Consider the following 26,308-nt stretch of genomic DNA (forward strand, 5'->3'; position numbering starts at 1 on the left):
GGAAGGTGTGGGTTATCTAAAGAGCCTCACCATCTCTTTGCTCTTTGGTGGAGTCTCTGTCACCTGCAGGGACCGAGGGGCCGCCCCTGCTCCACCCAGCACGGACAGGAGCCAGGAGCATCCTCTGACTAGCAGTGTGGACTTCGTATTAACATGTTCATGGTGCTCATTTCTGACCTAGACCTAACTTTCTCTCTGCCTCTGTCCCTGCCCCCTGCTCAGTTGGCTGGAGTCGTCTTCCTTGGAGTTGGACTCTGGGCATGGAGCGAAAAGGTAGGTGTACCCGTCACTAGGACCCTGAACAGTCAAAAACCAGGTTCCTTTGTTCAGCTTTGTTGGTCCCCCCAAACTCCTCCTTGACAGGCGTTTCTTTTGCAAGGTAATGGTTTGTTGTCAGTCTTCAGAGCTTAGGAGCCAGCTCTGGAAATCATTACTGAACACACAGTGAAACTGGGGGCCAGCCACTGGCTCTGCTTCCCCATGGTGGGGGTCCCTCTGGAGGCCAAGGCTGGGATGATGGGGGTTTTGAACTCCATGAGCATGAGAACCCTCTTTTCTGTTCCCAGAAGCCCCAAGTCGCCCTGGGGCTTGTGCAGCTGTGTCTAGCTCAGGCCTGGGGTCACCTTCCTGATCCTGTCTGTGCCTGTGGGGGCTAGCAGGTCCCTGAACGCAGTTGGTTTGTTCCTGAAGCTCTTTTTGCCACAGGAAGAGCCCCTGAGATCAGGGAGAGGGGCTCTGTGCTGCAGCCCTAGGCACCCCGTGGGGCAGGGGCAGCTCTTTCACCACCTATGAGCCTCCTTACCTAGCCTGTGGTGGGGAGACCAGGCGCTTACTGTCCAGAAGGACAAAGGGCAGTTGGGAGTCTGGGAAGGGGACTTGACTGGATGTGGGCAGGGTGGAGCTGTGGTGCCACCTTCTGCTCTCTGGGTGGGTGGATGCTGGGGAGGTGTTGAAGGCTGGACAGGCCCCTCGCTGGGGGAGGTGGAGCAGGCTGGGCAGGAAACAGTGGGAACTAGTGTTCCTCTTGACCCTTTGGCCCAGGGTCCTGTGTTCCTTCAGAGGGACCTCCCTTTCCTTCCAGGAGTAGGAGGAGGCAGGAGCACTTGGATCTGTGAGCTTTTTCACCATGGTCTTAGGAACCAGATAAAGCCCGCTTTGGGGTTTGGGCCCCTTCCTGCTGGCCTGTGATCCCTGAAGGACAGGAGCTGAAATGCAGTGTCACTGCCCTAGTGACCTCGAATTGGGTCTAAACCACGACTCTGTGGCACCACCGTGTGACCATCTCCAGAACAGCAACAGCTCAGCAGAGCTCTGCGCAGAGGTCCCGCTGCCCTGCTGCCCCCGCTGCCCTGCTGCCCTGTTCCAGCTGGGTGCTTGGTCTGGCTATTCCTTTTCCCTCCTCCTTTGAATTCTGTATAACCTCTCTTTCTCTGTCAATGTCAGTAGCCAGTAGCCACATTTAATTAAAATGAAATACAAATTAGAATTCACTGAACTTACAGTGAAACTGGGGGCCTGCTGCTGGCTCTGCTTCCCCATGGTGGGGTCCCTCTGGAGGCCAAGGCTGTGCTGATGGGGCTTTTGAGCTCTGTGAGCATGAGAACCCTCTCTTCTGATCCTGGAAGCTCCAAGTTGCCCTGGGGCTTTTTGGCCCGTGGCCAGTGGCTCCCATTTGGACTGTGCAGATACAGGGCTCTGCTGTCATCACGAACAGTTTCATGGACAGTGCTGCCCACCTGCCCTTGGTGGGTGTTTTCCACAGGACTGTTCTGTTGAAGCTCATCTCAGGGTAGTGGGGTTCTCCATGAATTGAGTACAGAGTCAGCCCCCAGATGGCCAGAGGCTGGGATGAGGCTATGGCCCCACAGTGCCTTGGCCACAGGGCCCCCCTCCACTCAGGCCTGGCATAGTATCTAGCAGGCTGCAGAAGAACAAGTGTGAGGTCCAACTGGGAGGAACTCCTGCCTAGATGGAGACCAGGAGCTCTGCAGGTGAGGGTTCTGGGTGGGCAAGGATCTGTTTGGCTGAGGAGCCACCAAGGGGGCGGGCAGCAGGGGCCTTGCTGTGGCCTGGCTTTTCTGGACACAGCCCAGCCCTCTAGGGTCCCCCTGATTCCCTTGGAGCTGATGCTACCCTGCTTTCTCTGCCTCTTTCAGGGGGTGCTGTCTGACCTCACCAAAGTGACTCGGCTGCATGGAATCGACCCCGTGGTGCTGGTCCTGATGGTGGGCGTGGTGATGTTCACGCTGGGGTTTGCCGGCTGCGTGGGGGCCCTGCGGGAAAACATCTGCCTGCTCAAGTTTGTGAGTAGCCCTGGAAACGGGGAGTGGGAAGAGAGAGGGAGTAGGCATTGGGCTCTTCTGCTGAGCAAGCTCTTCCCTTACTTGGTTGGGTTGGGTACCAGATGCAGCAGTGCAGGAAGAAGGCAGCCGTTTGTAACTGCTGCCCACCGAACGGGAGGGTTTCAGGGAACAGTGAGATGCTAGTTTCTAGTCCCTGGTGAAGTTGGGTTTTCAGCTGTTAGTCAGAGGAGTCTGCTGCTTGCAGGCCAGCTTCCCATCCCCTGCTTGCCTTTCATCTTTCCTCAGAAGTTTAAAGGAATTGTTTGTTTGCAACTCACCTTTGCCCTTCCTGGCTAAGATCAAAAGATGTTGCCAGTAATGTTAGGGAATCATTTCCCTCCTCTGGGATGTGTGGATATGTTGGATGTGCAATGCAGAATCCTTAATTTCCTGGAGCAATTGCTAGTTACTAAGAGTTTAGTTTTATATTTAGATACAAATTCATTTTGAAATGTATTCAGTTAAAATTAAATAGCACCTGGTGGGGTAAACACGTAATTGTGTTTCCCAGTGTATTGTTGAATTTATTAGATCAAGTGTTCTCTTTCCTGGGCTTAATTTAAAAAGCAGAACATATGGGGTTTTTTTTCTAATTGTTTTCCCTTAAAAATATTATGTTTAACACCTTTTGTGTGCATGGAGATTGCATTTTGGAGTGCCTCGTATGTATGTATGTTTGTGCATGAGTGTGTTTCTCGGATGTTATTCTGAAACACTTGCCTGTTGTGGTGTAGCTGCATAGGGTGTGGGACAGTGGGAGGGGGTGTGGACCCGTGGCTGCAGTGGGCCTTGCAGAGTGCTACCACTGTTATGGCCAGGGGCAGCTGTGCTTCTGGGGAGGTATTTATGTGGTTGGCTGTGAGGTACTCACATACAGAGTAGGCACTGGTAACATTGGTAATTCCAGAACTGTAAAGAGCCCTTCCAGGGTACATGAACTACGTGACTGCAGGCAAGCTCTATATCTAGTGAGCCTTGCTTTCCCTAGCCCTACAATGGGGGTAATAGATTAGATTTCTGGCAACTCAGATGGTTGTATGTGTGAGGAGAGTGGCCTGTGTGCTGGGGTACACCTGTGCCCTGCAGGAGCTGATAGCCTAGTTGGGTAGGCTAGCCATTCAACTCTTTGATGGCCTTTCCTTGTCGGGGAGAGGGGATACTTTTTAGGAAATGGTGGGCATGTTGGCCTAGCTTTCTCATTCTTTCACTCCTTTGACTGTACAGCAATGCAGTGATGTGGGTAGGAATGAATGTCCCCATTTCACAGATGAGGCAGAGTTGCTTGGAGCCACCCAGCTAATAAAGTAGGATTCCCTGGGCTGTAGTGTTGGCCTCTCGGGTGCACAGCCCATCTCAATGTGACAGGCAGTGGTTCTGGGTCCAGTCAGGCTGTGCGTCCGACTGGGAGGCTGCAGTGCAGTGACCCTGCTCCCATCCTTATGCCCCTGCAGTTCTGTGGCGCCATCGTGCTCATCTTCTTCCTGGAGCTGGCTGTGGCTGTGCTGGCCTTCCTGTTCCAGGACTGGGTGAGAGACCGGTTTCGGGAGTTTTTCGAGAGCAACATCAGATCCTACCGGGACGACATTGACCTGCAGAACCTCATCGACTCTCTGCAGAAAGCCGTAAGCACCCCCTGAAGCAGGCTCCCTGATGGACTGCAGGCTTTCCTGGATTCGTTCTTTGTGTGCTGCTTGGCAGCTGGGGCTGGTGGGGAACAGGGGCCTTCTGTCCTTGGCACAGCCAGCAGCAGGGACTGTGGGAGGTGTCACCTCGGCCTCTGGTCAGTTTGGCTCTGCTGGCTTGTGCTGGCCTCGCAATGCAGGTGTGCTGTCAGTGAGCCTCCTGCATTTGCACTGGGCAGGCAGTCCTGCTGCACCTGGGCCACCTTCCCCAGATGCTGGTCCTCTCTTCCCCCTGTAGGACCCAGATCATGCCAGCCTGCCACTGTGGGTACCGTGGGCAGAGCTCCTCTTCCCAGGATGCATGACTCACTGAGGCTATTTCTGTCCCTTTCCTCCCCAGGACCTTTTCCCCTTCCTGTTTGAGAGGCAGAGTTGCCTGGAGGAAGCTTCCTCAGATGGAATGTAACCTCCCTGGAATGTGTCCCCGGGGATTTGTCTAAGCCAGCCCAGGCTGTGGTTGTGAGTGCGTCTGGCCTCTTGTCTCCTCTTGTGTGCAGCTGCACCTGAGGCTTGGACTGCAGCTGTTCCCCACCAGGGAGGAACCCACTCCCCTCACCACGGTTTGAGCAAGGCCCTTGTTTGATCTGCCCGTGCTGCTTCAGAAAACCTAGCTTCCTCAGGAACTTTATATGGAACACTTGGTTCTGAGAAGAAAAGACATCAGAAAGTATTAAAAATAACTCTGCTCTGCTTTTCATTACTAACTTGTTTACCTTATTTCATGTATCATGGGATCCAGCAAAACCCGTTTCTGTGAGCAGAGGTCCTTCCTGTGTGCTGGGCTGTGATCTGTAGTGCCTGCCCGGCTGCTGTGTGGGCTTCCCCTCTGCCTGACCTGGTCAGTGCTGAGGTGCAGGGCAGAGCCATTGTCCCGGGGTCTTGGGATTGCTGGGACAAGCAGCTGCAGTGATTTTTCCCTGTGTTGGCCAAAAAGACATCGTAGTTTTCTCTATTGTCTTCCTTTCCTTTAAAAAGTAATGTTTCCCAGAGGATTTTTTTTGATAAATGATGGAGCTTCCTCACAGTGAAATATTAGGCAGTCGTTAAAGCAGCTTGGAACCATGGATGGGTATGGGTCGGGGAGTTGGGATTTTACCTTAGAGATGAGAAGTAAGGCAGAGACCCTGGGTGCATGTGGAGTGATGATGGCTACACCCATGTCAGGTGCATGAATGAGTTGCTCTTGGATTGGGGTGCTGTTGGCATTGCAATGCTGCTTCAGTGCATTTGGCCTCACAATATTTATAGACAAGTGTGGGGTTCTTTGCAGCAACACCATATGAGGGGGGAGATGGGAAGGGATGGCAGAGACCTGAGGTGCAGGGCAGAGCTTTGACCCATGTTACCATTTGCCCTAGTTGTGGAGTAGCATTCAGCAACTGTTTTGTGAAGAGGCAAAAAAGGTAACATGGTCCACCTCGGGAATTTCTTGGAGGAGGACACATTGCCCAGAGGAGGGGTTCTCCTGGGGGGCAGTAGAGGACCTCACCAGGTGCCGAGTGGCCTCAAGGGAGGTGGAGAAGCCGGCCCTGCATGTTGGACCCAGTTTCCTTCTTAAAGGGCTCCCTGGGTCATGTTACTTAGCATCTCTCTGTGTGTGGGAAGCCCGTGGGTGGGCCTCGATTTCTCTGTGTGGCAAATGGGATGCATTTAACCCCAAGTCCTCAAGGCTGATACTCTGTGGGTGGCCACAGCCCTAAGAGCCATACATGGTTCTTGGCTTCTGTGATTGCAGAACCAGTGCTGTGGGGCATATGGCCCTGAAGACTGGGACCTCAACGTCTACTTCAACTGCAGTGGGGCCAGCTACAGCCGCGAGAAATGCGGCGTACCCTTCTCCTGCTGCGTGCCGGACCCTGCGGTGAGTCGGCCTGCCCTGGCCATGTGGGGATGTCTCTCCTGAGGCAGAGCAGAGCCTGACTCCCTGGAGGTGCCGGTCTACTGCTCTTCTAGACTCAGTGAGCACCCTGTGCTCCCTCCACTTGTCACTCCAGGGCTCCTGCAGCTTAGAAATTCTAAATGTATAAATCGCAGGGCTAGTTACAGTGGCTAGTGGCCCTGGTGTTCATCCCTCTGTCAGTGGGCTCTCACTCAGGAACCTGGATAACATGCTTTGGGTGCAGTGAACCCTACTGTGCTCTCCTCACTCTGCTTTCTCTGGAGAAAACGCCTAGTCCTCAGAAGCCCACAGGGGCTGTTGGGAGTCCCCCACCATCTGGGGTGGTGGAGAATTCTTTTCTGTTCTTTGTTCTTCACTTATTTTAATTCCCAGCCCACAGCCCAGGTTCTTGGGTTCCAGGAACAGGGCTCTTGGGGTGACCCATGAGGAGCACTGGTTTTTGCCAAGCTGAGCCTTAGGGCGCTTGGCACATGGCCCTCTGTGGGCACCACGCTCTGAGCAGGTGGCCACCAACTCCATGACATGGGGGAGGTCCTGGCCCAGGGAGCCCGGGTTTGCCGAGGCGCATGATGACTAGAGACAGCAGGTCTGCCCTGACTGAATGCTGAGCATGAGTGACTGACACCCCCTCATGCAGGGACTGGTGAACTGTGGTCCCTGCGCCAAATCTGGCCTGCTTTCTGTTTTGTATGAGCTGCGAGCAAGAATGGTTCCAGCCATTTTTAAATGACTGAAAATAAATCAAAAGAATTATATTTTATGACACTCCAAAATTAGAAGAAATTTAAATTTCAGTGTCCATAAATAAATAGCCATGCTTATTCATTTACAGATGGTCAATAGCTGCATTTATGCTACCACAGTAGAATTGAATAGTTGCTACATAGATGGGTCTGAAATACTTATTGCCTAGCCTTTCATAGAATGTGCTTTGCTGACCCCATCCTAGCATGAATGGTTGGTTGGAAGCAAAGTTGAAGGGTATGAACTGTAATACAGTTTGTGCAGGTGTTTGCTAGTGTTTGGTTGTGACTTTTCTAGAGTCTTCTTTCTACCACCAGCTTCTCAAGAGAATGAAAATGACTGATTTTTTTCTGTTTTTTTTTTACAGCAAAAAGTTGTGAACACACAGTGTGGATATGATGTCAGGACTCAGGTGAGCGCCCTTGTGCATACAACTTTGAGTTCTTCACATTTATCCCCTCTGGTCCAATGCCCTGATTTAGTACAAGTGCAAATTAGAGTGGAAAAATTAGGGAAGATGACAGTCAAAGGTGCCATCTAAGCTGGGTGTGGGCTGAGAGGAGCACACTGCCATGCACCCCCCTTCCTTAGCTGTGGCAAGACTCAGGGAACTGTGGTGGGTGTATTTTCGAGCCCTGTGAACTACAGTCATGGCTCTAGCAGTTGCTGTGGAAAGAGGTCAGATGAAGATGTGGGGCAACAAAGACTACATTTTTCAGAGACTCCTCAGAGTCCCCAGAGTCTCAGGATTGAGCTGCAGGAGCTTACGGGTGGGTCCAACTGCTGCTCAGGCCTCTGTGCATCCTTCAGGCCACAGGAGTGTGAAGGCACGTGGATGTGAGGAGAAGTGAGTTCCCACCCCAGGCCTTGCTCTGCTAGCCTTTGGTGATACGAATAACTCCTGTTCTGAAGGATAAGGATCTCAGGGAGCCGTCAGACTCCCCCTCCTGTTGGCCAAAGGCACTAGGGGCATAAACCTCCAGCCTGAGAAACCTGAAGTCCTTCTGCGTTGACCTCCGTGGCACAGTAATGGGCCTGTATTAGCACCAGCTTCTCAAATTAGGGGCTTCATTGCCACTTGGTTTGGTTGCTCAGGCTGCCATAATAGACCGTGTGCTTTAAACCACAGAAATTTATTGCCTCAGAATTCTGGAGGCTAGAAGACAAAGATCAAGGTGTCGGCAGGGTGAATCCCCTCTGAGGGCTCTCTCCTCGGCGTGTGGTGGCTGTCTTCTCTTCCCTGCATCCTCCTGTGGGCTTCCTCTGTATGTTTGTGTTCTTCACATTTATCCCCTCTGGTCCAATGCCCTGATTTAGTACAAGTGCAAATTGGAGTGGGAAAATTAGGGAGATAACAGTCAAAGGTGCCATCTAAGCTGGGTGTGGGCTGAGAGGAGCATGCTGCCATGCACCCCCCCCTTCCTTAGTCTCTTCCTTTTACAAGGACACCAGTCATATTGGATTAGGGCCCACCCCAAAGATCTCATTTTATTTACTTATTTAAAGGCCCTTTCTTCAAATATAGTCACATTCTGAGGTCCTGGGGATTAGGACTTTGACATATGAATTTCTGGGGGCAGCGTCCAGCCCATCACACTACTGAGTGGAGTGCTGTCTCATCAGAGGTGCTCAGGGCTGGGGTGGGGCTGACTGCTCGGGTGGCGTGGGGGCTGTGTGTTTACTGAGCCTCCCCCGAGGTCGGGGTTGGCTGTGACTGTTCTGCCGGCTCTGGCTCCTGGAGCGGAGCTTACCTGGGCTGGGGCACAGACTCTGAAAAGCAGCTATCCCTCCTTTATCCTCTGACTCAGAAGATCTGAACCCCTGGAAGATGCTTAACTCCCGTCTTACAGTTTCTCTCCCTTTAAAGGCACATCTTCCTTCTCCAAGCCTTCAGGCCCTCTCCCCTTCTCCCGATGTGGCTTGTGTAGATGTGTTGAGCAAGATGGTTGTTAAAACTTTGGAGGCCCAAACAGGAAAGGGTTAAGACCATAGCCAGGGAGCTACGGTTTGGGTAGGCAGCTTATAAAATGCAGACTGCCTAGGGATGGGGCTGAGACCAGTGCTCTAGGTGTTTCCTTTAGCGCCTGCCTTCCAAATCCCTCCCTCCCACCTGGATCCCCCTCGGGAGCCGGGCTGGTGATGTCCTGCACGTTGTGGGCTCAGGCTGCTCTGGTGTTTTCCTGCAGCTAAAAAGCAAGTGGGATGAGTCCATCTTCACAAAAGGCTGCATCCAGGCACTGGAGGGCTGGCTCCCGCGGAACATCTACATCGTGGCCGGCGTCTTCATCGCCATCTCACTGCTGCAGGTTTGTCCCCACTGCTTTTCGTGACTTCCTGTTGCCTTGCGGGCTGGGCCTGTTCATTTGAGCCAGATGTGCCACGTGGAAAGACACTGGTGACCGAGGGGGCAGTGAAGGCTGGGGTGAGTAGGCGGGCTGATGTTTGGCCAGTGAATCAGAGCAGCCTGGAGCTTTTCCAGTGCGCCCTGGGCATGTGACAAGAAACTGGCAGCCCTGAGAAGCCCATGGGATGGCTGGCCCTGCTGCTCTGTGGAAACACGCCAGTTAGCAAATGTTTGGCTCTGACCTGAGGGTGACATGGATCTGAGGCCACCGGTCATCCACGTACATACTCTTTGCTCTTTCACTTAATGAACATGTGTTGAGTGATCTCAAAAGAAGAGTGAGAACTGGAAATAAAAAATCTGCTTGCAAAGTGGGCAAAGGAATCAGACTTCAGGAGGAGTGGCTCATCAAATATGAGCTACAACAATAATTTAAAGGGGGTAAAAAAAAAAAAAAGCTAAGTTCCTAAGGTTACCAAGTTCACATCAATCTGTTCCTGGGAGAAAAACATCAGATTTCCCACTAAGGTCAGACAGCATCCCCACAGTGAAAATCAGGGACAACCTTGGTTTTTACTATGGAATCCAGGTTTACAGGAAACATTCTCAGGACTTATTATTTTGAATTAGAAACAGTTGGAATCACCCTTCTACACTGGGCTTAACCCTTGGTGTGAAGTGTGCCCTGGCCATGGTGTGTGACTTGCACAGTCAAGTTCTCCAAGGCAGGTCAGGCCATCTGTTTGCTTCTGTGGTGCCTGCTGTGGGTTTCTTTCAGGCTGTAGGGATACAGCACAGTAGATCTGAGGACTTACTCTTTTATCTCTGGGTAGGTCTGTTTTGCCACATGCCTGATTGGTGCTTTTTGCATCATCAGTCTCTGCAGGGTGGGTGTGGGGGTGCTGTGCAATGGGGGATCGTCCCACACCTTGTCCTCTGTGCCTGCCCTCTCCCTTTGGGCCCCAACACTGACAGCGCTGCCTCTGTGGCTTTGCTTTCAGATATTTGGCATCTTTCTCGCAAGGACCCTAATCTCAGACATTGAGGCTGTGAAGGCAGGCCATCACTTCTGAGGAGCCGAGATGAGCGAGCAGAGCTGAGCCATACTGGGGAGGCCAGAGCCCTTCACTGCCGTCAACTTTGCATCCAGAGGGAGAGCAGTGGACGCGTCCAGCCGGCGCCAGCACCTGTCTTCAGCATTGGTGTGACATGACCTATTTCTGCTTGCTGGTGCTGAAGACAGCAGGGTCTCTGCTTAACCTGTGCAAACTTGTGACTAAGACCCTCGGGGTCTTCCCAGAGACAGAGAACGTGTCGTGTCTTTAAGTGGGGGTGGTGACTGAGGGACAGACAGCTTCCCTGGCTGTGAAGAGGGCTTGACTCAGTTCCCTTGGAGCCCAAGTACATCAGTAGGGCACCCTGGCCTCACCATCCATGCCATCGTGCTGGCCTCGGGGGCAGTCACATCTGTGATGGGATTTGGTTGGAGGGCCAGCGGGTATGGACAAGGCTTCTCATAGCAGCATGAGGTGCTGCCTATAATTGGGAGCAGAGGGGCATGGGCTGTGGTGTCTGTAGGGTCCTCGGCCATGTCCAAGTGAAGTGAACCTGAGCCAGTGGTGGACTGGTGCTGGGGGAGTGCTGTCTGCTGCCCGAGTCTGCTCTCCCCTACTTCAAGTGTGTAAATAGTTTATTTATCGGGGTAAGAATGTTCTCATGCCATTTCTTCATTTCCTCTGGCATTCTCCTCTAAGCAGCCTTACATGGTGTCTCGGACGGAAGCCGCCCCTTTCGGTTCCTTCAAGTGTCTCAAAAACCAACCCTGTCAACTTCTCCTTTCATCCCTAACCACCCAGGTGCACATACTTGCTCCCCCTTCTGTGTGCCCCCAATACACATACACCCATTCCTGTCCCAGCCTAGCCTCATTGTCTTCTGGTCTTGGTGCTACTGAAACTGTCGCCCAGAACTTGAATCCTGTCCCTGCCTCCCCACTGCAAGGCTAGGGAGCCCCAGCCAGCAATGGCCAGCCTGAAACCTTTGGTCAGGCTCCTGTCTCTCAAGGCCACATGCTGAGGGCCAGCGGGCTGGCCTGGCATTTGCCTCTCCCTGGAGATGTAGAGCCTGCAGCCAGCTCCCTGTGCTGAGCCGTCGACCCCAGCCTGCAGCTGCATAGAAGTTCGGGGCATTTTGTTGCTCACTTCTGTGATGGCTCTCCCATCACCCCCTGGACATCTGTGGTTCCTGTGTCCATCCCTTCCTGTCATGGCTATTCTGGGACTTGCTCTTGGAAATGAAGTAAGTTCCGTGGACTGAATACCCCCCTCCCCTGCCCCCACTCCCTCCCAAGGATAGTTGGGGTATTTTTGCATCTTTGGCTGGGCTACTCTCTGGATCTTGAACCAGTTCTGTCCTTGTCATTCAGGGACTGAGCATTACCTTCACTTACTTGCCGAAGTGTACATGCTAGTGTGGTGTATACATACTGGTGGGTGTTCATTGATGATGCTAGAATTTTTTTATACAATTTTCTTTGTAGGCCAGGAGAAGAATGCTTGTGTTTTTAGGGAGTGTGATGCTTTTTTTCTTTGACTGCCAAACTCTTTTATGGATTATACCTTTGTATTAATGCTGTTGTTCCTGGTGGTTTTGTTTCAGGCGGCATCACGATGGCATTGCACCACCTCAGGGGTAAGCGGCTGCCCAGGGAGGCAGTGGGGCAGGCTGCAGCTGGCTGTGGCTGGCCATGGCAGGGGGGTGGACAGTGAGGCAGTCCGTGGTTGGCGCAGTCTAAAACAAACTTCACCAAATGATAAATTTTAGATTCTGTGTTGCCACTTTCAGTAGTCCTTCGGCACAAGCTGGGTGATGTAGTTGTGCCTAGCTAGAAGCATGAGGTGGAGAAGAACTTTGACTCTGCGGGCCTGAAGGAAGCATTAGGTTATCTCTTCAGCCCCAGGCAGAGGGTGGGGGAATTTGGGGCTGGCGTCTGGGCACTGCCTGCTGGCCCATGTGAAGGGGCTTTGTGGCAGTGCCCACCTCACCAGGCGCCTTTGAACCAGCCTGCCTTGTGGGGAGTTGGTGGCCCCAGGCCTTCACTGCCGGGGTATGGGCACCAAGAGTTCATGGGTGGCTCCTGCTGTCCTGTCTGTGCAGGCGGACCTGGTGTCTGGACTCGGCAGATGTCTTCACAGGACTTAGCCCAGTTCAGAGTGAAGTCCAGCTGTGCCTTTTCCTGAGTTGGGTCTATTTTTCAATTAGTTTACAAAACTTGTTGGCCATTTTCAGCGCTCTCATTTGACTTTGAGTGGTTGGATGAGGAAGAAAAGAAACCCAGGATAAGGAATCCACACATGACAATCTCCACTGCCTGGGATCCTGCTTGGTGCCATCTGCAGCCCTTCCTGCTCACCTGCCTTGACTTACCACCTGCTTCCTGTCCTCAGGCTGGATGGAGGCCAGCGAGTAATCTCTGCACTGCCCTGCTTGGCCCCCATTCACTCTCACTTTAAAGAGTCAGGGTCTCCCCACGTTTCCCGTGGCCTTCCTGCCCCCCCATCCTTTTCGGACTTTGCCATTTTCCCATCTCCTGACCCTCTCACCCTGTTACATGTATCTGCATCCCAGAAAGCTTGTCTGGGCTCTCTCTACTCTTCCCGCCATAGCGCACCGCTCACCTCACCTGACTGAAAGCTGCTTCCTGTGGTCACCAAATTCAGTGCCTCTTTGAGCCTCTGTAGCACCTGACTGACACTCTGGACGCATCCCCATCAGTATGCGGTCCCAGCCAGCCTGGTCACACCTTGGGCTGTGCCCACCATTGCCCAGCTCACCAATCTCTGGGGCTCCCACTACTCACAGGGCAGGGCTGAGCCAGGCAGCAAAACCATCTGTGCTGGTACACAAGAAGCCTGCAACCAGTGTCCCCATGTGAATGAACCATAAACGTTAATGGACACCGAACTTCCCTGGAACAGAGGAAGTGCTCAGAGCGGCTAACAGTTAATAAACTCATACAGTCACCAGAACAGCTCTCTGGGGAAGCTGTCTTCTTGTCCAAATCATAAGCTTCAGAGAAAGGTGAGTTCACTGTCAAGGATTTGGAAGATCGGGGTTCAAAGTCTGCAAGCCTTGCCCTAGACCCTGTACATGCAGTTAAATTGGGAGGTTTGGTGCCTGCCAGCCCTGAATTCTGAATCTCTGGCTTCTGCTAAGTAAAACTACAGCACAGGTAAGTTTGGGAAGGGGTAATTCCCTGAAGATCCAGTTAACTGGGCTCTGTGGCAGGTCGACAGGCATTGGGGGAAGGCTCACCACTGTCTCTACATCTGGATTTGGATGTCCGGTTTTGTTTTGGGGGCCAGTGAGAGAGCATGACTTTGACCCCAAGAAGCTCAGCCTCACCCTGCACTGGAAGCCTGGCTCTGGACAATAGGCTCGCTGCTCTACAAGCTCCCATCCACCCACAAGCCCATAGAGGGCCTTCTGTGCTGGGCAGTGAGGAAGCAGACATAGCCTCTTTCTCTCCCGGAGATCCTATGCAGGTGTCCTCGGTAGGGGGGTGATAATGGGCATGCTTATGAGTGTAGGCCACTGTAATCTTGGGGACCCTAAGGGAGAGCCTCCCCAGAAGAGGAGGCTGAGTCAGAGGCCAGGAGAGGAGGGAGGGCCTGAGTCTCAGCCTGAGGGGCCCCCTTGAGCAGCAGCCTCAGGGCATGGACTTCAGGGCACAGAGAAAGGGGAAGGCCTATGGCAGGGGTCCCAGCACCCAAGGCATTCTGTTGAGGGAGGGTCCTGCCCAGGTGTCAGGTGTTCAGCCCTGTCACCCAGTGATCCATTGTCCCAAATGGAACCAGGTAAGTGGTATGGCTGTGTGACCTTAAGAGCTGGGCCATTCCAGCTCTAGGGTCGTGTGTGGTGTCTGTTCACAGGGCCACAGGGCTTTTAGCTGGTCTATCCCTGCCCTGTGGTGACATGTCCCAGATGATCTTGGCAGAGACGCTTTCACATGCTTGTGTCTGTGCACCAGGTGATTGCTGCCTGGCCTGCTGGGGAGCCTGGGCATCCTGAGGTACTTTTCTTGTTCATGTGGGCATCCCCCCAAAATCCAGAGAGGCTTACACCTTTAGGGCCTTCTGAGCTCCTTATAACTCAGCCAAATCTGGCTTTTCCCCCTCAAAGACTGCAGTAAAGGTATATTCATTCTCAAAATGCTTTTGCAGTCTGGCATGCCTCAGGAAAGCCTTCAGGGTAGAACAGGGCTGTGCTGTAACTTCAGGAGGAAGAAGACAAAAGTCAAGGCTACTATTTTCAAGTGGATGTTATTCTGGTGAAGTTACCAATTTTAGAGATCCCAGCTTTGGAGGAGGAAATAAGGATTCCCTGCAAAGGTCTGAGACAATGACTTCTTCACTCAGCTTTCTCCCTGAGCGTTCTCATATTTCAGCAGGGGCTTCCAAGGCATGGTTCAGTAACCACCACCATAAACTGTCACCTTGGACTGTCATTTTGTCACCGCAAACAACTTTGAAACTTGTCTGTTTTCATGTGTGTATAAGGAAAAGCAGTCGGCATAGGCAAGTGCACAGTGAAAAGTGTGTATCCTGCTCCGCAAAGGCAGTCACCACTGACATCCCAGAAAATGTGCGTGCATGTTCAGATAGCTTTCACACAAACGAGAATTATATTTTCCATAGTGTTCTACAATTAATTTTAATATATGTCAGAACTGTTTCTCCAGCAGGGCATACCTGTCCATGTGTAGCTCACTGTCACACTGTGTCGTAGGCCTGCCAGGGGTGAATGAACTTTAGCTCTGCACGGGGGAGTATGTTACAGTCGCAGGTAACAGAAAACCTAATTCAGACGGGTCTGAACAATGAGGGGAGGTTTTTGGCTCCTGAAACTGGAAAGTCCAGAGGTGGGGTTAGTTTCAGGGTTGGTTTGGCCTGAACAGCTCTGAGGCCAGGAGGATCTGGTTTCCTTGCCTCTCTGCTCTGCCTGCTGTAGTGTCTGCATCACCCAAGGCGGAAGGAGAGAGGACTGGCCACAGACAATTTCAGGCTGTTGTGACCGGCATGGTGGCTAAGCCATTGAGGGAAGGGGCCCCCCACCACCCCTGTGCTTGTCCATCCCCTTTAAACCTCGTGGCATGGTATTTACGGGCTCCTGTGGAAGGGGATGAACACTGGGCAGGCTGCTGGCAACCCTCATTACACTTCTGTGGAAGGAAGGATGTTCTCTTATAAGGACTTATAAATACTCCATGGTATTTTGTTACTGGGATTACTTCCTGAAAGCTTTCATAAGAAAAACATGTTTTCAGAGTTCTTCAGGGAGGTAGGCTGACATTGTAATAAGTGGGTACCGGGGGCTGGGGTGGGCCTTTGGCTGCCAGGCTGCAACTGGTGTGTAGTGAGGGTGTCCTCATGTCAGTGATTGATGTATGGGCTGGTTCTGTGCCGGGGGTGATTGGGAGGGGACCAGTGGCTCAAGGATTTGCCCCCAGTAGCCAGTGGCCCCCCCACAGCATGGGTTTCACAGCGGGGCGGGGCACGATGTGCAAGGGGGCCCTAGCTCTCCACCTTTGCCTGGGAGATAGCTGGCTGTGTGGGAACGGACTGTCCCGTGGGGCGTCCTTGTGGGTAAGTAAAGACATGCACTCAGAGTTCACTGCTGCCCTCAAGATGGCACAGGAGGGAGCTGCAGAGCCCGGCAAACACAAACCTGGCTCTGCCAGCCTGGCATAGCTCTAGGATGTGGCATTGGGAAGTCAAGGAGCTGCCTCATCTCAGTGAACGCCCTGGTTCCTTGCCATAGGCTTGGAGTCCAGACAGCTCCTTGCCTCACTGTTATTCCGACAGCGGGGTTGGACTTGCCTCTGCAGAAGGCCACAGCTGCTCTGGGCCCTCTTTGCCAGTGTGGCTGCCTCCTGAGAGGCAGTTCACGTGGGAGGCAAAGGTAGGTGGGGAAGGGGCTGGAGGAGGGCTTCCCTCCGTGGAGCAATCCCCATGGAGGATGGGACAGGGCCGTGCTGGCACCTGCCCTGACTCCTGCACCACTGTGCTGCTCCATGGTAGTTACAGGAGAGGAGGTGGAACCCTGGACCCACAGGCCTCTGGGTTAGGACCTGTGCTTTGCTGTGCTGGGAAGAAGACTGAGTTTGGGCTCAAAAAGCCCCAAAGCTTAGTGCCCCAGTTTCTTCATTTGTAAAGTGGAGATAATTATTTTTCGGCTATTCCAGGAATATTACATGAGTTTGTATAGATGAAAGAGCTTGGTAAACTTGAAGGGTTGGTATAGATTCCCCAGTCACCTACTACTACTCACTAATCCTACAGCCTTGGGCAACTTACACAACCTCCTGGAGCCTGTTTTGTGAAATGGGGATAATAGAACCAACCCCACATGGGGTTGTTTCAAGGATTAAATAAGATGAAGCGGGTAAAGCATTTTAACATAGGACTAGATAATTTGGTATGCATTCCCTAAATTATTGCTAATGAAATTATTTCAGATATTGGCTACCAGTCCCCGCTGGGCAAGCTGCCTAGGTTATATGTAACAGCTCCAGCTTCCAGCCAGTTTGGAATGACATGAGCAACTCCCCGTCCTTTTAGGAAGAAAGCTTTGAAGTCTGAGAGGAGCCTCAGGGCATTTGGAGTTCAAGATCTGTTTTGCTTACTGTGTCATAGGGGTGGGAAAGTTACAGAGGGGGTTACTCCTTGCCTGGAGTGTCATTCTTGCTGGAAACCTCAACACAACTGGGAAGTTGCCCCTGGAATCCACGGAGGAGGCAGAGGGACCCTCCCATGCCAAGGGGCCACGGCTGTCTGCAGGGGCTGCAGCCCGCCACAGATTGGTGCAGGAGACTTGATCTGTAGGGAAATGCGGTAGAGGAGCTTGGAATGGGTAAGAGGAAAAGGCCTGGAGTCAGGTGTGGCAGATGAAGCCTCTGAAAACAGCAGGACATCTTGTTTAGGTGTGGCCAGTGGATCCCATCTAGTCCCACTCTGGTAAGGAGAACAGAGGCCCAGGGAAGTGCTGGGAAGTCTCCAGTGAGAGACATGGTTACCATCCACAGTCAGTCCTCCAGATAATTCTGTAAGATAAACTTAACAAAAAGAATTTATCCATCCTGTTCTCCAAGATGGTGGTTTCCCTCAAGCACAGGGAACATATCAGTTAAGACTGCTTGCCCTGCCTTAAGATAGGGTGGGTTATTGTCTGATTATCAAAGAAAATGTTAGGAATCTTACCTCCTAACTCCCCGGTGTTTAAAAATGGAATCAGCCTTAAGATGGAGTCCCTTCTGTCCTTACTATACTGTTTATATCTTGGCCCTTTTCATCACAGGAAGAGTTAATCGCGGTGCTTGTCCCATGTCCCTAACCTATCTCAGTTCATTGGGGGTGGGGTGGGGGGACGCTGTTGTTTTTCTTTTAGTTGTAGATCTGTTTTGTTTTTTAAAAGCACAGCTGTGGTCCTTTATAGAAGGAATTGGAGTGGCTCTAGGAGGGACTGAGCACCCTGTCCTTGGAGGTGTGCAAGCCCAGAATAGACACCCCTGGCTGGAGTTATACAGATGGGGCTGGGAGTGGGGTTTGCGTTGTGGACTACGGCAAGTCTCAGCTCTTGAGAGGCAGTGGTCTTAGTGTGGCCTTTGCTGGAGAGAATTTTCCCTCAAAAAACATCACTCAAATATTACATGTGCATATGTTAAATATTTTACTTAACTCATTAATTAAATGAGGTAGCTGGTAAGAACCATTTCAAAGAAGAAATCACAGTTAGCCATAAATCTATATGAAGTAAAGGAATGTTGAGACTGGCTTTTTTTAATGGGGGAAGGACCAGTAAGAGCCTCATTGGAATATACTGTATGCACGTCCACAGACAAGAAGTATTTTGCATTAACTCTGCAATTTAGAGTTGTAGAACAGCTCAAAGGCAATGAAATAAAAAGTCAGGCAGATACCTGGAAGGGTTTGCTCCAGCCAGTACATGGTTTCACTGGAGACACACAGACTGCTTATTCCCAATTTCCTTCTATTTTTCTGTCTGATAGGGCTCACCTTTAAAATAGAACCCAGGCAGGGAATCCAAAGAAGGCAGATTCTCACTGTAGAAAAAATGGAGCCTGGGGGTAAGGGTACCTCCCGAGGGCTGTAGGTTAGGGTCAGGCCCTGTGGGAGGTATCCTGGGGGCACTGGCTGCCCACGGCAGTGAGTGGGTGGCTCAAGATGCATCTGCTGCCCAGATAGCCAGGTGTTAGCAAAGCTGCTTTAGACCCAGCTACTCATCCATTGCTGCTACATCTAGACCCCACTTTGTGTTCACTTCCCCCAACCCCGGGTCCCTCACACTGAACCTGCTCCTCAGCCTTCTCAGCCGAGGGAACCCCCATCCTCCCCGTGGCCAAGTAAACCCCTCATGAACCAAGAGGTTAATGCTTCACTCCCAGGAATAACTGTACTGACAAATGTCAGCGGCATCCTCCCCTTTTTTCTTTTGAACGGTTCCTGGCATTCCTTGCTGGCCATGCTTGCATTTGAGTCTTCCCTTCAAGCACAACCACATTTCGAAGTGAGCTGACCTCCCCTGTCTGGAGCTCAGCCATTCCTGGAAGCCGTGGGGTGCAGGGCTTTGATTGTGTTCCCATACAGCAGGGCCTGTAGTGGCTGTTGTGAAATGGTTTAGTGCTGGCAGCACAGTTCTCCAAAAGAGCCAGCAACCTGTACTGGTTCTCCCTGGAAATGGGTGGAGGGTCCCGAACCCCTCCTTCCTCTCTATGGCAAGAGTTCCTGTACCTGGTGAGGACATGCATTTAAATTGTACCACTGGGTGCTTTCCCCCCTACGAACCTCCCTCCCCCACCTCCACCCAAAGGCTGTATCAGGGTAGACATCAGCTGCTGGCCTTAGAGGCAGCAATAGCAGATAAGATTACCCTGTGGTCTGACGCGAGGCTGGAACAGAGCTATCCAGGACCAGAATTCTTTCCTTCAATCCCAAGTATCAGACAACCTCATAGAAAACAACACTGCTGGGCTGGTGGGGTATGGGATTGAGGGCAGGGGGAGGGAGGTAAAAGTATTTTTTCCATTTCCTGTGAGAGGAAACACCTTCACCAGTGCTGCACAGCTGGGGAGTGGCAGGGCTGGATTTATAGCCCAGGACTTTCTCTCTGGGGCTTTTCTCCCTCCCTCTGATGACACTAACCACAGGGAGCAAGGAAGCTGGCAGGTGGTGGGGGCATGCCCTGGTGTAGCACAGTGCTGATGACAGAGCCGGACACCAGGTCAGTTCTCTCAGTAAAATAGGGGTGGTACTTGCCACACTGGAGTGTGCACAATAGTGCAGTGGCTCTCAGAGTTCAGTCCTTAGAGGAGCAGCTGCAGTGCACCCAAGAACTGGTTAAATATGCAAAGTCTGTGGTTCCACTCCAGTCCTGTTGAATCAGAAATTCTAGGATGGAGCTCAGCAATCTGTTTTAACCAGTCCTTGGGGGATTCTAATGCATGCTCCAGTTTGAGGGTAGAGTCAGAATAGACTAACCCCTGTAGCAAACACCCTCTAAACTTTGGTGACTTTGAAAAACAAATACTTGTTTCTGGCTCATGTCACAGTCTCTGGTAGGTTGCCAGGGGCCTGTGGTGCAGAATGTTCTGCTCCACACAGTCTTTCAGGGACCCAGGCTCCTTTCATCTCATGGCTCCACCCTCCTATTGGTCCTTGGAGTGGTCTCTAATCAGGTGTTTGGGGGAAGATGAGAAGAGATGGAGGGAGAATCTTAGGATGAGGCCTGGATGGCTGGCACACTACTTGTGCTCACATGCATTTGCTAGAATTCAGAAGCCACATTGAACTGCCAGGGGCTGGCAAAGGTCTGGCTGCACGCCGAGGAGGAGGAGGAGAGGTAAGATACTGGAGGACACCAGTGGTCTGTGCCCCCAGGGTACTGGAACTAGATTTCCTGACTTGCAGAATCTACCTTGGTAGGAACTGAAGGCCCAGTGTGCCAGCCTACAGCTTCTGCTCAACCTTTCACTGCTCCAGAGTGGCCTGGAGGTGACGGGCACCTCAGCATGCTGGGTGAGTGTGTGGATTCCCTGGGGCTCAGAGATGTGGTCTGTGAGATGGGGGACAGATGGCACACTAATGCCCCTCAGGGCCCTCTAAATTTGACTGCTGGGGAAGTGTGAGCAGAGCTGCAGGGCCCTAGAAGGAACGTCTAGCTCAGAACAGGTGCCCAGGGGGTGGAGTGGGATGGGAGGGCAGGAACCTTTAGAGCTCTACAAGCTGGGTTTAAGGCCTGGATCCATTAGCAGCTGTTTGACAGTAAAATTGACCTTGGGATAATAAAATTGCCTGCTTCAAAATCTTGTTTTGAAAACTAAATGAGATAGAAAAAGCTCCTGGCACAGAGCCTGCTTTCACAGAGTAGGCATGTAATAACTATTGGCATTTCTCTGATGGGGATGTGGAGAACCTCTGGTGCCTGAGAATCTGGCCTGGGGAGCCAGGCTCACATATTCTCAGTGTCCAGCAGGGTGAGGGCACTGCTCCTTTGCTGGTCAGGATGGTCTAGGGCCTGGTGGAGCAGGGCCCACGGTGAGGCTGTGACTGTCTGCAGCTGAGAGGGTCCCAGGGGACCCTGGGGGGGCTTTATGGGCGGCTGCCTACAGCATCAGCCTGTTTGCCACTGGGGGCCCCAGAGCTGCCTCCTACCCTTTGAATAAATAAGAGTCTGTCCTGGGCTGAGACATATCAATGTTATACTTGGGCTAAGCAGCTTCATTCCAGGGGAATTCAGATGGAGTAGAGTGTTTTCTGATTGGCAGGACTGGGCTGGGGCCTCCAGGAGAGGTTTAGGGGGCAGGATTGTAGGCAAGTGTAGGTCATCCGTCTGTGCTAGACAGGGGGTAGAGAGGTGGCAGGCAGCTGGTTCAACACTCCCTGCGCCCTGAGGACCCAGAGCTTCCTGCTCCACTAGCTGTGTGCAGGCACAAAGGACTTGGCATCCTATGAGCAGGGGACTCAGCCTCCTCCAGAAACTGCCTCTTTCTTTGCTGTGTCAGTTCTTGGGGCAGCAAGGAGGTGGGGAGGCTGCATTCAGGGAGACCCGGGACCTGGGAGGACTTCCTGTGGGAAATGAGACATCAGGAAGGGCCCTGTGAGAGTGTCTGGCCTGGGTGCCTCACCTTTTTAGTGCCGTGTCCTATCCACCCCTGAGGCATTGTTGGTAGGAAAAATGCAGAGAGCCAAGCCACTGGGCTGGTCAGGACAGGGGTTGCAGTGACCTTAACTCAAGGTTAAGCAAAAGGGTTTACCTGTTCCTGTGGCAGGGAGGGCCAGTGGGACAGATGTTCATAGTGAGGAAGGGGGCCTTGGGGGCTAGGATGGGACTTCATACTACCAGGGTGTTTTCTCTCTAGCAGTGTTCCTGTTTCTCTCTGCATGTTGCCCCTTTCTCTCATGCAGACCTTCCCCACACAGAAACATGAGCACCAGCAGCCCCAAGTGAGACCGTAGTAGAAAATTGGCTAGTTTCTTCCAGTGTTTGTATATTCATTCAGAGCCTGAGTCCCATGCCTGTCTGGGACTCAGGACTTGTTCCTTAAAACCAGAAAGCATCTGGGGAAGCTTGCTGGACAGACAGAATTACCTACCAAAACCCATGACCCCCACTTAATATTTTGATTCACCAAGTTAGTGAGAAACCAGGTCCCAGATTAAGAAGCAGGTAAAATAACTCATGTTGTCTCCTACAATGTGCCTGGCCAAATCTGACATGACTTACCTCATCCATTTACTGCAGACAGAAGCTTTGGGTGGAGCCCAGATTGCTTCTACCTACAGGAGGGGAAAGTCAATGTGGAAATGAGAAGCATCACCTGGAAGGTCAGGCCTGGCTGGCTGCAACCCCGGGCTCTGCTGCCATCATCAGCAATGTGTTTTCTGACTGTTACCTTGTTGCTTCCAAATGTCAGCGTGGGCTTCCTTGCCTTTTAGAGGTACTCGGATCCCACCAATACCACGGTGGGGAAAGTGCCAATCCCTCCCTGTGACTTTTGCTAATTCTGGGGACTCATGCTCCTAGCAGCCCATGTTCCCTTAGTGGTCAGTTTTGTCCCTCTGTCCCGGCTGAACTGGATAAACTTTACTTTTTAAAAAAAAATTGAAGTATAGTTGATATACAATATTGGTTTTGAATATACAACATAGCGATTTGACCGTTGTCTACATTATTAAATGCTCACCCCAAAAAGTGTAATTACTACCTGTCAACATACAAAGATCTTACAGTGTTGTTAATTGTATTCTCTATTCCCGTGACTAATTTGTAATTGAGGTTTTGTAGCTTTTTTCCCCCCTAAATAAGAAATCTCAAGTGTTTTGTGAGTTAAATCATTTTGATGGAGATTTGGGGCAGTGTGGTCCATGTCCTCAAGTTGTGGCCATCTCCCTCTCCCCTTCCCCTACCGCCTGCCACTCAGGAACCCTGATTTCTAGCCTGTTACATAGAGTAACTCAGCTCACCCCAGCAAGGCCTCCCAAATATGCATATCCAAACCCAGTAAGGTTTCTAGAAGACCACGGACCTCAGCTTCTCTCAGCTGATCCTTACAGGGTGGCTGTGCCCGGGCTTTCCCAACACCAGAATGGTGGCATTTTGTGGCCATCACACGATCCTGCTTTGGAGGGAGCCATGCGGTTAGGCATGCAGGGAGAGCCAGGGCAGGCCACCCATGGCTGGGCCATCAGTCCACCTAATTCCCCACAGATTTAGCCTATCTGCCCATGACAGCCAAGTCCAAGTCTCCAGCAACCTTGCTCTAGTATCCTATTCTGGATGCTTCCCCAGCATTTACGCAGGTTCTATATTCCATCCCCAAAGTTAATTCATTCTCTTTTCCAATAGATTTTTATTGGCATGCCAAGCAGTGTTCTAGGTACTGAGGACTAAGTGAAGTACCTGCTTGGTGGTGCTTTTTATCAGGGAGAGAGATACAAAAACACAAGTAAGTAGAATGTAATTTACAAGGTAAGTGATAAGGGAAAAATTGAGCAGAATGGCCAGGTGGGGGTGGGGGTCAGGAGTATAGAGGAGTTAAAAGTTTGAGCAAAGACTTGAAGGAGGTGATTGAGACATATGGTTTCCACAGAGGGAACAGCCAGGGTAAGGCCTTGGGGCGGGAACTAGTCTGGGGTGTTTGCTGAAAGCCCAGTGGGCCAGCAGCCTGGGGCAGGATGGAGGGAGTGGGGAGGGGCTATCTGAGGGGCTGGGCAGTGAGACGGATGGTGGAGGGCCTTGTGGTCTTTGCCTCTGAATAAAACGCGAGCCATTGCAAGGTTTTGAGCACAGAATGACATAACCTAAGTTTTAAAAGGTTTTTAGATGGAAGCAGAAATACTGATAGGAGGCTCTGGGATAAGAAATCTCCCAATTCTGCCCTTCTTGGTCCCCACTGGCAACTCCTGTACAGTCCTTGTCACCCCTCTCCTAGACTTTGGCCAAAGCATGCTGGTTATTCTCCCTGCCTCCTGCTCTTCCAGTCTCCTCTACACATCCACATCCGTGCTGGAGAAATGCTTCCAAGCCCTTCTCCAGCATAGGAACCTCTGGGTCATGAACAGTTTATCCATTCCCCACTTTCTAGCCTTGCAGGCTAGGAAGGTGTGGCTTTGCTTGCCCATCCCTCTCTGGGTGGTGCCTGAGCAGATGAGGCTGTGCCTGCGGGTCCCTGCCCTACTAGCACTGACCTCCAGGGGCCAACATTTTTGGAATCATGTTTAAGGACTTTGGAAATACAATTTGTTTCAGTCACATGAATTATTTCTCTTACCGTATGAAAAAATAGGGAAATGTCTAAAGTGCTCCTCTCCTAAGAAGAAAGCATAAAACCTGTGTGTGTTCTTCCATATTTTTTCCTTTGTCTACACAAAGTAGTAAGAGTTTACAAATTGGATTGTACTGTGCACAATATTCTGCATGTCGCTTTTCATTTTATCTGTCACAGAAATTTTCCCTCACCAAAGCAGCCAGATCTACCCTACTCTTTGTGACAGGTGTAGTGTTTCTCACTGGGCGGTTCCCTACACCACAAAGGGGCATTCAGGTGGTTTCCAGTCACTTGCACATTGCCTGGCGTGTCCCTCCAGCCCCAGAAAGAATTGCGTTGGCAAGCAAAATTAAACAGCACACAGGCCAATGAAAAATGAAAACAAAATAAAACCACTAGAAAGGTGGCAGAAAACCGTGTTTGAATACTCAAGGGCTCCTTCGCTTGGTTTTCAGTGGGTACTTCTCTCGGTCGGAACCGCCGCGGGCTCCCCTGTATGCGTGGCCCTTGCCCCTGGCGTCCCGGGTATTAACCGCCGCCGTGTCCCCGTCGCACCATACGGGAGGCGAGGAAGGGGACCCCTCCACCCAGACACAAGCGTGTACAGGCGCGCACAGCCGCGGTGGCCGACCTCGCGCGGGGTCCCCCTGGTTTCCCAACCACGCAGGCTCTTCCACGCCTCGCGGCTCCTGGACAGGCCGCCAGGGGGCGCTCCACACCGTGCCGAGCGGGAAGGGCTGACCGCAGACGGAGGTGGCGCCGAGCGGCCGAGCAGCTACTGCAGTCCCCGCCACCCCGTGCCGCCTCCAGCGCGCCTTTCCAGAACCGGACCCAGCCCGCGTTCAGGCTGCGCTCCGCGGCTTGGCCTCCTGCCCCACTGACCTGGGATTGCGCGGGAGCGCCGTCATCCCCCGGAGCACCAAACGGGGTACCAGATGGGGTCGTTCTTTTCCTGCCGCCACCCACCGTCTGCCGACAGTGTCCTCACCGCTCTGCTAGGGGACTGGACCTCACGGCCACGTGCAGCCTGCCCATTCCTGCTGCTCCGGATGGTGCTGCTCTGTGCCCTCGTCTTACTGCAGAAGCCTGGGAGACCCAGAAAGAAAGAAGGGCGCTTCTGCCAGCCGAGGCTAGACTCCCGTCGCCCCTTCCCGCCCTTGCACCTTGCACCTGTTTGAACTCTGGACTTCCACCCATCGGTTAGAGCCTGAAAAATCAGAGCTGTGCCTGAGGCAAGAAGAGGCTGCAGAAGGCCTTCCACTAAGAAACAAAGGGGCGGGGACTCCAGGTGGGGTGGCGTCGCTGAAAGGTCTGAGGTGGGGAGGGCAGAGAATCCACAACTCTGAGCGGCGGGAGTCTCTGCGTGGAGGCTCCAAGGTCTGGGGCACACCGGGACAAGCCAGCTAGACTGGGCAGAGGCGGGGTGGCGGGTAACAGCCCGGCCCTCCACACCTCTTTTTGACCCTGAGGACTTCAAGCTCATCTGAGTTTACTTAATACTTCCTCCTGTTGCACATTTTCCTTGCAGGGGGAGGAGGTGCCCGCTCACACCTATGTTCCATTGGACTTCTGTGCCTGACCCACCTGGTCCGCCTGGGGCGGGAAGGGGACATGAGGAGCACCAGCCCAACCAGGCCACAATGTCTAACCCTGTTTGTTTATTTTTCCTCCTGATTGGGTTACATTTTCAAACCATCAAAAGACTCTTAGTTGCCAGTGGATGTCAAATTTGAAAATTGCATTGAGTCCCAGATCAGCAGCTTATCAACTGGACAGCCATAGGCAAGTCACTTACCTTCCCTGGACCCCAATTTCCTTGTCCCAGTACAAGCTGAGCTGCAAGTAGCTCTGTGCACCCATTCGGCTCCTATGCATCTGAAAGCACCAGGTGCTTCAGATTCCGGGCACAGAGAAGACCATCTTGTTCTTTTTGGTGGATCTGCAACAAATAACAAAAAGATGGACAAGAGCAAACAAAATTGACCCCAGGAGGGTTAATCTGTCAGCACATGCATAGCTTTAGAGCCTCATTATAGGGAGAGGGGTGGGCACTGTCTGCCTTCTTCCTGTCCTTGAATTCCATGACAAAGCCTCTTCAGTAATTCTGCTTAATCCATTTTGTCTTCTTGCTTGGCCATAGCACAGACAGAAGGACAGCTCTTTCCTCCCCCCAAGCAGAGTTTAAAAAGCACGACTTTAGGAACCAAGTGTTCTGGAAAAGAACACTGGCCATATGGAGCAAGTGGAGGGAGAGGCTGCGGAGCCTAGAAGCTCCTGGCTGGCTCCTCCGGCCAGTTTGAAATTGGCTCAAAAGGCATGGAATTAGTAGGCAAAACTGCCTCCTCCTCCTCCTCTTACCTGTGGAGGAGAGATCGGTTCCTGGCTGGCCAGGGCAGTGTCATTGATACAGCTGGTGTCATTGTTACCTTCCATTAACAGATCACTTGACAC

The 26,308-nt window shown here is 52.1% G+C and overlaps 2 protein-coding genes across 5 annotated transcripts in view; both read left to right on the plus strand.

Annotated features, from left to right (window-relative positions):
* TSPAN14 (tetraspanin 14) overlaps nucleotides 1-11,641 on the plus strand; it is a 58,086-nt gene extending 46,445 nt beyond the window's left edge. For 3 of the 4 annotated variants that reach the window (XM_037002815.2, XM_073241094.1, XM_017644648.3), the window contains 7 exons: nucleotides 223-273; nucleotides 2,157-2,303; nucleotides 3,794-3,964; nucleotides 5,760-5,885; nucleotides 7,036-7,080; nucleotides 8,855-8,974; nucleotides 10,014-11,641. In XM_037002815.2, coding sequence (XP_036858710.1) covers nucleotides 223-273; nucleotides 2,157-2,303; nucleotides 3,794-3,964; nucleotides 5,760-5,885; nucleotides 7,036-7,080; nucleotides 8,855-8,974; nucleotides 10,014-10,085 — 732 coding nt within the window. In that variant the 3' untranslated portion in view covers nucleotides 10,086-11,641. The remainder of the gene's footprint in view (nucleotides 1-222; nucleotides 274-2,156; nucleotides 2,304-3,793; nucleotides 3,965-5,759; nucleotides 5,886-7,035; nucleotides 7,081-8,854; nucleotides 8,975-10,013) is intronic. The other variant, XM_073241093.1, reaches the window with a different exon arrangement.
* A 40-nt stretch (nucleotides 11,642-11,681) lies between these two features.
* Nucleotides 11,682-26,308, plus strand: part of SH2D4B (SH2 domain containing 4B) — an 88,485-nt gene continuing 73,858 nt past the window's right edge. Inside the window, exons 1-2 of the mRNA XM_073240042.1 lie at nucleotides 11,682-11,703; nucleotides 24,681-24,785. Of these exons, the coding sequence (XP_073096143.1) occupies nucleotides 11,682-11,703; nucleotides 24,681-24,785 (127 nt within the window). The remainder of the gene's footprint in view (nucleotides 11,704-24,680; nucleotides 24,786-26,308) is intronic.

This window comes from Manis javanica, chromosome 7 (assembly GCF_040802235.1).
Source record: "Manis javanica isolate MJ-LG chromosome 7, MJ_LKY, whole genome shotgun sequence".
NCBI lineage: Eukaryota > Metazoa > Chordata > Mammalia > Pholidota > Manidae > Manis > Manis javanica.